This window comes from Phascolarctos cinereus, unplaced genomic scaffold, assembly GCF_003287225.1.
Source record: "Phascolarctos cinereus isolate Bilbo 61053 unplaced genomic scaffold, phaCin_HiC Scaffold_2;HRSCAF=192, whole genome shotgun sequence".
NCBI lineage: Eukaryota > Metazoa > Chordata > Mammalia > Diprotodontia > Phascolarctidae > Phascolarctos > Phascolarctos cinereus.
The window spans coordinates 38,580,518-38,592,989 of record NW_027555625.1 but is presented as its reverse complement, the minus strand read 5'-3'; the positions used below and the strand labels follow the sequence as shown (position 1 = coordinate 38,592,989).

The 12,472-nt window shown below is 41.7% G+C and overlaps 1 protein-coding gene across 2 annotated transcripts in view; it reads left to right on the top strand.

The window, feature by feature from the left end:
* Positions 1-9,940: 9,940 nt before the first annotated feature.
* LOC110202931 (uncharacterized) overlaps positions 9,941-12,472 on the top strand; it is a 37,365-nt gene continuing 34,833 nt past the window's right edge. For both annotated transcript variants that reach the window (XM_078149321.1, XM_078149320.1), the window contains exons 1-2: positions 9,941-10,282; positions 11,270-11,358. In XM_078149321.1, the coding sequence (XP_078005447.1) occupies positions 11,326-11,358 (33 nt within the window). In that variant the 5' untranslated portion in view covers positions 9,941-10,282; positions 11,270-11,325. The remainder of the gene's footprint in view (positions 10,283-11,269; positions 11,359-12,472) is intronic.

Here is a 12,472-nt window from a genome sequence, read left to right as displayed (position 1 = left end):
CAGTCAGTCAATAAGCATGGATTGAGCCCCTCCAGTTTTCTAGGCACCTCGGTAAGCTTTAGGAAGTGAAAGGCCAGTCTCTGCTGTCAAGGAGTTCCCAATCTGTCATACAAACATGGAGATGGTTTGAGAAGAAGCAAGAGATGAGGGTCCTTGGTCTCAGCTGATCCAGGGCACGGAGTGTTTGCTAGTTCAGTGGCATGTGAGCAAACTCAAGGAGTGGGGCTAGTAATGGTTTAAGAAGGAGAGTAGAATTAGGGAAGAAAAAGTCGAAATCAAAACAAGAATGAGGCACCTCAGAGATACCTGCAGGTTCAGTTCCAGAGCTCTGCAGTAAAGTGAATAATAGTACAATCAAGTGAATCATCTGAATTCTTGGTTTCTCAGTGCATATCAAAGTTATGTTTACAACATACGGTTGTCTATGACATGTGCAATGCTATTATGTCTAAAAAACTGTGCATACTTTAAAAATATTCTATCTGCAATAAAACCTAAGTATCATCTGAGTCTGCTGACTGGTCACAGAGTTGGCTGCTCAAGGTTGGTGGTCGCTGTGGCAATTTCTTCAAATAAGGCCACTGTGAAGTTTGCCGCAGTGATTGACTCTTCTTTTCCCTTGAGCTTGAAGCCCCATTGTAGGGATATTAATAGACCTAATCTCAATATTATTGTGGCTGACGTCTCCCTACAGCATAGCCTCATCAGACAGCACGAATCTCCTACAATGCATAAAACCTTGAAAATGGTTTGAATTTTGCTCTGAAATCCCAAGGTTTCTCCTGACTCCCTTGAAATATTCCATGCCCCCCTAAGGATGAAGCCTGCCTCTGGCTTGCTCACTTAACTACACTTCAGTTGCATCCCTCTGCAGTAAGACAGACCTTTCCAGCTCACCCCTGAAGCTGTCCTACATTTTTAATTTGCTTCACTGCATCAAAATTGATTTTGAGGCATCATTGCAAGGTTATTGGAAGAGCCCAGGCAAGTCACTGTGTCATCTTGCCATCTTGGCTTCTGAAGTCCTTATGCCAATTCTTGTAGGAAATACTTCATTGATAATTTAGATTTTCTTGAAAAGAGCTCTTGTCTTTCCTATTCAATTGTTTTGTTCTTCTATTTCTTTGCATTGCTCATTTAAGAAAATCTTTCCATCTCTCTTTGCTATTGTCTGGAATTCTGAATTCGTTTGGGTATATCTTCTCCCTTTCTTTTACCCTTTCCATAGCTATTTGTTTTTCTTTTCTTTTCTTTTTTTTTAGGCAATTGAGGTTAAGTGACTTGCCCAGGGTCACACTGCTAGTAAATGTCAAGTGTTTGGTCTGAGGGCAGATTTGAACTCTGGTCTTCCTGGCTCCTTGGCGGGTGTTCTATTCACTGGGCCACCTAGCTGCCCCTTCATAGGTATTTGTAAAGCATCATCAGACAGCCATTTTGCTTCCTTGCCCTTGTTTTTCTTTGGAATACATGTAGTTGCTTCCTCCTGTAAAATATTAAGAACCTCTGTCCATAGTTCTTCAGGCACTCTATCTACTAGATCTTCTCCCCTAAATTTATACATCACTTCCATTTCCCATTCATAAGAGATGCTATTTAGGTCATATCTGTAGGGTATGATGGGTTTCCCCTATTTTCTTCAATTTGGGTCTAAATTTTGCAATAAGAGCCTCATGATCTGAGCCTCAATCAGCTCCAGGTCTTGCTTTGACTGACTGTGTAGAACTTTGACACCTCTACCTTTTTTCCACTAGGTAATGTTTTAGGTTTTCATAGAACTGAGCAACTTTGTGCTCTTTGGAATCAGGGACTAGAAGATAGACTTGTTGCTGTGATGTTGAATGATTTGCCTTGGATTTGAACAGTACTTGACTATACATAGGAAAAACTTTGCTTGAGATCCATTCTGTGTAGATATTAAAATCATAGCTAGACAAAGTGATGCCCTCTGTAAGATAATTTGGAAGATATATTCAACTGAATTGATGTCATTTGATTGGCAACAAGATTTTGTTTTAAATCTGTCTTGTCAAAAGATTTGTTTCAAATCTGTAATATTGCTTTTGTTATTATGCTTCAAAATTTTATTGTGGTTTTGTGTAATTGTTTGATAAAAAATGTTAATTTTAAAAATGATACCTAGAGGGTGATGCATTTGTGTACTTAGGAAATCAATTTCTCTTTTGATCTTGATGCTGTGAAATGATGAACTAAACTGTCAGAAAATGTGGGAGAATGTGGTTACAATGTTTAACTGCTAAGTATATCATTGGCTATATTTGCCTTTAAAAAGAATAAAAATAATAAATTACCTTTTGGAAAAAGTAGAAAATACTTATAAATTCCCACAGTCCTTCAGGGACTAACTAAATGCTTTGTGACCTTCTCTTTGGGCAAAGTCAGAAAATTTTACCAGCCCTGGGAAAGAAGTTGCTTAAAGAAGAGGTTGTCCAATTCAAAAGTAATGGAGTGCTTTACTGAGTAATTAAGACCTCTAACAGCCAAAGTAGAGTTTGGGGGGTGGGTGCAGCTTGCAAGTATGTTTATAATATCCAAGTTTTATGAGAATTTGTCTAGCTACTGATTATTGAAATGATGAAATTCCACTTAGAGTAATATGTATGGTAATTACATCTTTGAACCACCTCTGGCTCAGCAGACTGCAGCTTAGATTCAAAATGGGATGCCTTCCTGGAGTAAAACGGATAGATTCAATTGTGTGATAGTTCTAATTTTTGAAATATTCTCCATATGAAGAGTCCATCTGCACTTTTTTCTCATTCTCATAATTAAGATTTTGTTGTTCCAACAAACTTCCACTCACAGGTTGCTGTTTGTCCTTCCTTCTCAAAGAGAACCAGTGACATCAAGATGGGGATGTCTTGACTTGCAAATGAATTGGACTTAGGCAAGGCAAGGCTGTGTAAAGTCACTCTCTCCTCCAGAGCTATCTGGGTCCAGTGACAAGATATAGATCAGGAAGACTAAAGATGGACTCAAATGCAGTGGGAGACCTTGGCCTTTTTAAACTAAGGTCTTTCCCAGGTTTCAGTTTGTCTGAGGCAGCATCCATGATAATTGCAGCATTTTTCCAATCAGTTCAATTGGATTCAAAAGCTTTCACTGAGCAGTTGTTATGCACCAGGCACTAGGGGAGATGGACTGAGACTCCATTTTATCAAATCAACCAAACTGAAGTAAACTTGAGGAATTCCATCATTGCTTGGCAATGGCTTGGGCAGATTCTGGGAGAGCCTGTATTGTGGAATGGCTTCAGACTCCCATTCTGGCCCCTGAAAGAGCCTCCAAGTATCACAACCACTGATGGGCACAGATCCTTAATGGGGGGGGGCTCAAAGATCCTCCCAAATTCCTGTAACTTATCTCTGGACATGGCCCCTGATTTCCTGATAAGTATCTCTAGTCCTAGCTAGTTGGGAACACCCCTCCAAACACAACTTTAGTTTTATGTATTTTTTAGCTGTATTTCAAATATTTGGAAGGAAGGTAAATCTAGCTTGAGAATCTGGAGAAAACCTTCAGTCCAAGAATCCAGTCTGAGTGAGGAAGGATAGAACCAGTTTCAGAGCAGACAAATTAAAAACAAACTAATAAATATTCAGGTCTAGGCTGCTACTTCCTGAATCTGCTGGCCATACTCAGTCCTCCACTGGAGGACTTGGAGGTTGGCTCTGCTCTGGCTCTTGGTCACATGATATCCCTGAAGCTCCTTGTTGGAGGGTGGAGGGAGCCATATTGTGGGGAATGTTAAATGCCAGGGTGAGGATTTTGTGTTTTATCATAGACTTAACTGGAAGAGAGGTTTAATGGTCTGATCAAAGTCACAAGGCTACATAGTTCGTAGAACAGACACTTACCAGCCACTTCCTAGGGTGACAGTCTTTACCCAAATATTGTTGGTGGGCTGAAGCCGTGTCTTTCCCAAATTGGGTAAGGAATTTTCAGTCCTTCCTCATCTCTTTCTGTACTCACTCCCTCTCCCAGCTTGCATAGATACATGTATGGATGATCTAGATGACATACAGATGATAGAGATATAATTATCAGTAGTATAAATATATGTTATTTAGATTATGCAATATGGAATGATAGAAAGGTGCTTAATTTTCATAGATTTCCTTGCATGATGTCTCCCCATTTGATGGTAAGCTCCTTGAGGTCTGGGACTAAGTCTTGCATATTTTTCTATCTTCAGCACTTAGCAGAGTCCATAACACATAATAGGCACTCAATCAATGTTTATAGATTATGTGATTGACACAGTAGTCAAGAAGCCCAGTATGGAGTCCAATTTCAGATTCATGCTGGCCATGTAATACTGAATAAAGTACTTAACTTGTTAAGGATGGAAGCACCTCCACAGAAGTATACCTTGTATACTTGTATTACCCAGAGTCACACAGCTAGGAAGTATCTGAGGTGTAAATTGAACTCAGCTCTTCCTGACTCCAACACTGAATGGGTGTCGTTTCAGACAAACTGAGACCTGGGGAAGACTGTGGCTTAAAAAGACCAAGGTCACCCACTGTATCAAGGACATCACCAGTTGTCCTGACCTATGTCTTGCCACTGGATCCCTATCACTCTGGAGGAGAGTGAGGCAGATGACTTTGCACAGCTCTGCCTCACTTAAACCTAATAAACTCACAAGTCAAGACATCGCCCTCCTGATGTCACTGGCCTTCAAGAATTAAGGATGAACAACAATGTTTTCTTCTTTCGAGTACTATGTGTACCCCTCCCCTTCACTATTTCCCCAAACCACATCCGAATGGTTATTGTCTTTCATTCTCAAAGATGACCAAAATAACATCACTCTGTCAGAATCAAGTTGCAGTCTGTCTAACTGTGGCTGATCAGACCAAAATGAGCCTGGAATGCTCTACCACAGGTCAGGCACAAATAGTCTGCATGAACATTTAAGCATATCAAGTTTCTTTTGAGCTACTTCAATCCTGCTTTGCTGATACAGCACAGTACCTTCTCTGATAATGGCACACCACATTGGGTGGTCCTGCATCTGCCATGTCTCACAATCACTTCTGAAGTTCCTAAAAGAGACTTTGAAAGTGTCCTTGTATCGCTTTTTCTGATCACCATGTGAGCACTCATCCTGTGTGAGTTCTCCCCAAAAATACTCTTTTTGGTAAGCATTCAATGTTTGGCATTCAAACAAGGTGGCCAGCCCATCAAAGTTGTGCTCTCTGCAGTAGACTTTGAATGTGCGGCTTGATCAGTCAGGTGGTTAATGAGCGTTTGGTGAGCCCTTCATGCCTTCTTAGACAGAATAACAGGACAGGAAGTGAGTCCTATGAATTTTATCAAAGAGATTGGGGGAAGGGAGGTACTGAAATGGACGTTCTGTACACCGGTATAACGATAGCCTGTGTGGCATTGAATGGAGTCAATGATGTTTTCTCAAAAATTCATTTCTAAAAACCATTATCCACTTGTTATGTGAAAACCTTAGTGTAAGAGCTGGGGGATATGAGTAGAAAAGACATGATTATACATCCCAGAGTTTAAGGAGGAAAGAGTTTGGGAGGGAGTGGCATACAAATAACCAGAAAGTAGCAGCCAGGGGTTAACAGTTGAGCTGCTTGAGAGATCTCTCCAGTCAGGATAGTCAGGCCTCTGGGTTACCACTAGAGGGCTGAGTGAAGCAGGAATCATGGCATGAAGTTGGCATCAAAAATCACTTGTTGTGCTTAGCAGGCTGATCAGTTAGAGTACAGGTAGGCCATTTGATCTCTCTGACTTCCTGGCTCAGACTGAACTGGGACCTGCAAGGCCAGCCCTGGATTTCTAGGAGGCAATTATCTCAACTAAAATTGTTACTTCTTCCAACCAGAGTGTCTGGAAGGGGGAGGAATCCAAGGCAGAGCTGCCTGGAAAAGTAACCATGTGGAAACCAGAAGCCCCATCAACTTCAATGGACCAAGCCCTTTCTGGGTGGTTCCAAAATGCCCTCTCTACCTCAGTAGTGAGGCCTAGGATCATTCTCTTCCTCCAATGTACACTGATAGCCAGAAACTCAGGCTTCTGCCTTGCTCTATGCACCTGTTCATGGTCTCTATCAGCTGCAATGCTATGGCCATAGGAATGACCCCTCTTCTATCTTGATCTTGTCATTGTCCACCAGTTTCCCCCCCAGGGCTCAAATTCTACCTGGGCTAAAATGCAAAAGATTGCTTTCCTCTAAGAGCTCTTCCTCCCTCATCTGTCCATCCCCTGCCACTTTCCCTCCTTCATCCTACTGTAGGATTCAAACCCTTCTCCTTCTGAGTACAAAGACTGCCACAATAAAACTTTGGCTGTAGACTAACCTGAAGGGGTAGACACTTTGTTTTGGGGTCTTCAAAGCAAATGACTCTAGGGAAAATTGAAATTTTCTGTGATATACCATTTGTAAGTGTGAATCCAGTTTTCATAACACTGAGTTTGTCCTAAACTAAATTCATATATGGTTTCATTTAAAATCACATCTGTTCTGTAATTAGGATACTTGTGATGTCTGACCCTTTATAGTGAGATCACTCCTTCATGCAAAATACACTTAAAATTTGGCATTGAGGCAATATGTTTAGAAATGGTAAAGATAAGAATTAAATGGATCAGTGTATCAAAATGACTCATGGTATTTGAATGCAATCAGTCTAGAAATTCAAACTGATAAATGGATAATATGATTTTCTGTTTTTATTTTTGGTAAATAATGTATTTAATTTTAGTTTTCAACATTCACTTTCATAAGATTTTGAGTTTTAAATTTTCTCCCCTACCTACTACTCCTCTTGGAAGCCCAAAGACGGCATGCAATCTGATATAGGCTCTACTTGTACATTCATACTAAGCATATTTTCCTATTAGTCATGATGTAAAGAACCATTAGAACTAATGGGAGGAACCATGAGAAGGAAGCAATAAAACAAAACAACGAAGGAAAAGGAGACCAAACAGTGTGCTTCCATCTGCATTCAGACTCCATAGTTCTTTCTCTGGATGTGAACAGCAATTTCCATCATGAGTCTTTTGGAATTATCTCAGATTCTTGCATTGTTGTGAAGAGCCAAGTCTATCAAAGTCAGTCATCACACAATGTGCATGTTACTGTATACAATGTTCTGGTTCTGCTCATTTTACTCTGCATCAGTTCATGTAAATCTTTCCAGGTTTTTTTGAAGTCTGCCTGCTCATCATTTCTTATAGCACAATAGTATTCCATTACATTCATATAGCACAACTTGTTTAGCCATTCCCCAACTGATGAGCACCCCTCAATTTCCAATTCTTTGCCACCACAAAAAGAGCTGCTATAAATAGTTTTGTCCATGTGGGTCCTTTTCTCTTTTTTAAGATCTCTTTGGGATACAGACCGAGAAGTGCTCCTGCTGGGTCAGAGGGTATGCACAATTGTATAGCCCTTTGGGCATAGTTCCCAATTGCTCTCTAGAATGGTTGGAACATTTCATAACTGCAGCAAGAATGCATTAGTGTTCCAATTGTCCCACATCTTCTCCAACATTTATCATTGTCCTGTTTTGTCATGTTAGCCGATCTGATAGGTGTGTTGTGGTGCCTCAGAGTAGTTTTGATTTGCATTTCTCTAACCAATAGTGATTTAGAACAATTTTTCATATGGCTATATATATAGCTTTAGTTTCTTCCTCTGAGAATTGCCTGTTCATATCCTTTGATCATTTATCAATCGGGGAATGACTTGTATTCTTATAAATTTGTTATATTTATTTGTTTGTTTGGCAAGGCAACTGGTGTTAAGTGACTTACCTAGGGTCACACAGCTAGTTAAGTGTCAAGTGTCTGGTCTGAGGTCACATTGGAACTCAGGTCCTCCTGATTCCAGGGCTGGTGCTCAATCTACTGTGCCACCTAGCTGCCCCTATTCTTAACAAGTTGACTCAGTTCTCTGTATGTTTTAGAAATGACACTGGTTCTAACAGTCCTTTCCCAGTTTTCTGCTTCCCTCCTAATATTGGTTGCTTTGACTTTGTTTCTGCAAAAACTTTTCAATGTAATGTAATCAAAATCATCCATTTTGTATTTCTGTATGTTCTCTATCTCTTGGTTAGTCATAAATTCTTCCCTTCTCCATAGATCTGAAAGGTAAACTATTCCTTGGTGTTCTGGTTTGCTTATGGTATTAGTCTTCATATCTAGCTCCTGTACCCATTTTAACTTTATCTTGGTATAGGGTGTAAGATGTTGGTCTATGCCCAGTTGCTGCCACACATTTTTGCAGTTTTCCCAGCAGTTTTTGTTAAACAGTGATTTCTTATCCCAGAAACTGGAGTCTTTGGATTTATCAAATAGTAGATTAGTATACTCATTGACTGTTTTGTCTTGCATGTCTAATCTGTTCCATTGATCTACTATTCTATTTCTTAGCCAGTACCAAGTAGTTTTGATGATTGCTGCTTTCTAATACAATTTAAGATCTGGTACAGCTAGAATACCTTTCCTTGCATTTCTTTTCATTACTTCCCTTAATATTCTGGAGTTTTCCTTCTTTCAGGTGAATTTTGTTATTTTCTTTCTAGCTCTAGAAAATATTTTTGGTAGTTTGATTGGTATGATGCTGAAAAAGTAAATTAATTTAGGTAGAATTGTCATTTTTATTATATTAGCTCGGCCTACCCATGAGCAACTGATATTTTTCCAATTGCTTAGATCTGACTTTATTTGTTGTGAAAAGTGTTTTGTAATTGTGTTTGTGTAGTTCCTGGTTTCCTAATGCTATGCATTAGCTCTATTCCAGGTTGATAAAATATGACATTTTTGATGAACGAACCTTCCTTTCTCCACAGTCACCCTTAATTCTCTATAAGTATTAAAATGAGTGAAATGTAGGGATTAAAAATTGCCCAACCTAAAAGAAATTGAGGTAGAGCCCTGACCCAATGGCACTTGATGAAAGGGCCCATGTCCTTTTCTAATGAAATGGACCTCTCATCATCTTCAGTATCTGAGATGCTCCCTTCCTCCTGGACCTTAGATTGGTACTGCTTGATATGCAGACAATAACGGTAGAGCTGACCAGATTTTACATGTGTTTTACATTAAAGGTAGATCTGCCCTGAGCTGGTCACACAACTCAGTTATCCTCCTGGGATCTGACTTTAAATGAGCCCACATTCTGTGAGGTATAAGAAGTTATGTTTCCACAAATGTAGAGGTAGTGGTACTAAACAAGAGAATTCAGAAGTTGTCACAGGAGCAGAAGGGGCAGTTTTACTCAAGAATTTTGAACAATTTTTAAGAGATAGACAAAAACCTGCTGAAGTTAGTGTGGTTAGAAGTGCTGAAAAGTGGGAGAAAAGTTACAAATTGCTCAAAATGCACATGCTTAATAAGTCTATGAATATTATCTTGGGGGCGAGAATTAACACAATTTTAGATCAATGTTGTATATAGAGGGAGGGACCTGGCATTTCTGGACAGGAATAGAACTGCTTGGTTTAGCTTCTGTAAGGTGTGTCTGCCTCTAGCAGCATACCTGCTTCTTGCAAGCATCTACCTCAGGAGTCTCTGTTTTTTTCTGTAGAAGTTATCCCTAAGAATTCTAATTGAAATTAGGAGAAATGTGCTAACAAAACCGACTGCATTTTGTGAACAGCCTCCATGATGTAACTAAACTGTGTTTTGCTGTGAATCACTTGTTTGTCTGGACTTCTGCAGGCTACCTGTTCCTTGCTCTCCCCCTTCCACCTCCTAAAGTCACGAATCTTTCCTCCAATAAGAAATCAGATGATGGAGGCATGGAGGAGGAGGAGGTCTCTGAAAGGACCAGTCTGGTGGGTGGGGGCTCAGGTGGAATAGGAGCTCTGGGGTGGAGTTTGGGGGCCTGGGAGGAGTCTAGGGCGGAAGAGGGCTCATTCCAGAGGCTGAGGCATTTCGGGTGATTGGAGGGCAGGGCTTGTGGAGGAGAGGTAGAAAGGGTCCCTAGCTCTTGGCCCTGGGTGTGACTGGAAGACACAGCCCTGCCTGGGCGCCTCAGAGGCTGGGCAGAGGGTGGGAGTTCCCTCCCAGAGTGGGCTGTCTGAAAACAGGAACATTTGTCGCGAGATTACTCTGTCTACTTCCCATGTAGCTGAACTATTTCCGCCTTCCCTGCGACTGAGATCTCTGCCTTCTTCCCTAGGAATTGAGATCTCTCCGCCTTCCGTTAGAGCTGAAATCACACTGCCTTCACTTGGACCCGAGATCTCTGCCTTCTGCACACCAGCTCTGTGGGGTCAGTTCCCAGGTAGGTCTGAGGCAGCCCCTCACAGACCTGGGGCGTCTGCTGATTGTTTCCGTTACCGGGTCTCATCCTTGTTCTCTGACGATGGGGTGAGTGCCTGCCAGGTCCACCTGCAGCAATCCTCCTTCCCTAGCCTTACTGCTGAACAAGGTTCTCACTACTAACTCTTTTCCAGACTGCCAATCACTTCCCATGAGTGTGGGGTCACGCTCCCCCGATTTAGGATTGGGTCAACCTTTCCACAAAATTGAAACCTTATCTACGGGGACCCAAGAATCCTGGCCTGAGTGAAAGACAAGTGAAAGGCTTGCTTTACCCTTGTATTGCAAGGGTAAAGGGTGTGGATCTACTTTAAAAAATTGGACCCCTCAAGCCTTCTTTTAGACAGACAAGGTTTATTGTGTGGCCAGTAGAAGCAGGGAAGATTTTAAGAGTCTCTGCATTTTGTAGAGGCAAGACCGACTTTTCTTTTAGGGTGAAAGATTGCGGGAAGATTTGGGATGGGATCTAAGGGGGGTAAATATCTTGGGGTAATCTAGAGGTAACAGAGAAGGGGTCTAGATGGGATGAAAGGGTGGGAAGTAGCCTGGGATGTTGCAGAGGTAACAGACCAGGAAGGGGCCACAATGGAAGGACCATTGAAAGGATTACTGAGTATCTAGGTGGAGATAGGTGGGAAAGTTCTGGAGCTGGGTTGCTCTTTTGGGATCCAGGTCCCATACCCCACCAGAGGGAGCACCCTGATTCAGGAGCCATTGAGGCTCTGACTGGTCTCATCCTATCTGGGATCCCAAGCCCCTTCTGCCTCTTGGTTCTCTGAAGAATGGGAGAAAGGAAGGGACAGAAGAGAAAGAGTTGGAGAGGGTGTGGCCATCTTTTCCAAGCCTAGTCCTACCTATAAGTTGCAGTCTCTGCCCTGAGGTCAGGGCCTCACCCCCTGTAAATTCCTATAGGCTAGCCTTCTTTCATAGGATCCTTCTCCCTCCCCAGGTGTGTGTGCTGAAGACCAAGGCCTGGCCTAAGCAGGGAGCCAGGAGACAGAAGGAATGGCCCCTGGGAGCTGCAGACCCCTACCCCAGGTGAGTGCACTCTGTCTATAGACTTTACCAGTATCAAGAAAGAGGCCATTTCCACAAAGAGGATGGTCTCTCAGACTGGCAATCCCCTATCTATGGATTGTTTATTTAAAAAAGTAGGCAGGAAGTTGAAAAAGTAGTGACAACACCTCCCTGTTCTCTCCTTCTGTACTTTGAATTGATTCATGGCACTTTGCCATCACAAGCACTAACAACCCTCCAACCTCCCGAATTGCTTCCTTAACTGTGTCCTTTTTTTTTTTTTGGTTTGTTTGTTGTTAAATTTTCCCACATGATCCATGAAATACCGGGAAGAGCACTTCACTCATTCTTCTCTGTTCTGTAGGGGTCTTGTGTTTTAGCTCCTTTGCACAAACAGTTGAAATGTCTGGTGCACACTCATTTCTTGGTAGCTGGTTTGACTCTCAAGGGCACTGAGAGGGCAATGAGAGTTGAAAGAAGCAAATACTGTGAGCAGGGGCTGGGAATGTTCCTGGCCTCCTGCATCCTCTGGTCCAGTGTTTTCAGGAAAATATGGCAACTCAAGAAAACAGGTGAATCAGCATCAGGGTCACATTCACGTGTTCAAAGACCCTTACCAGAGTTATTTGGACCAGGCCAAAGAAAAGGGTACCTTCTTTAGCTGTTAATTGATTAGCATTTGTTAAGGGCCTAGTACTTCCCTTGTTGGAGAGGATATAAGAAAGGGCTGAGTTTGGGGAACTAGTCAAAGCTCTGGCAGTTTTCCTTTCAGGTGTGGTGAAGGGGGTAGTGAAGAAGACACTCAGTTCTTATCAATGAGGCATCAGGCTCAAAGGCAAAGACATTAATAAACTTACTTTCTCCTGAAAATACACTTTTGACCATCTTCACAACAACCCTATATAGTAGGGATTCTTATCTGTTTCACAGTTCATGAAACTGAGGCAAACAGAGGTTCAGTGGCTTACCAACCAGGGTCACATAACTAGTAAGTGTCTGAGGCTGGATTTGAACTCAGATCTTCATGGTGTCCTACCATTTCATAACTCCATCAACATTGTATTAATGTGCCCATGTTCCAACAAATCCTCCAACATTGACTGGGGCTATTTGTCATTATTGTCAGTTTTGCAGA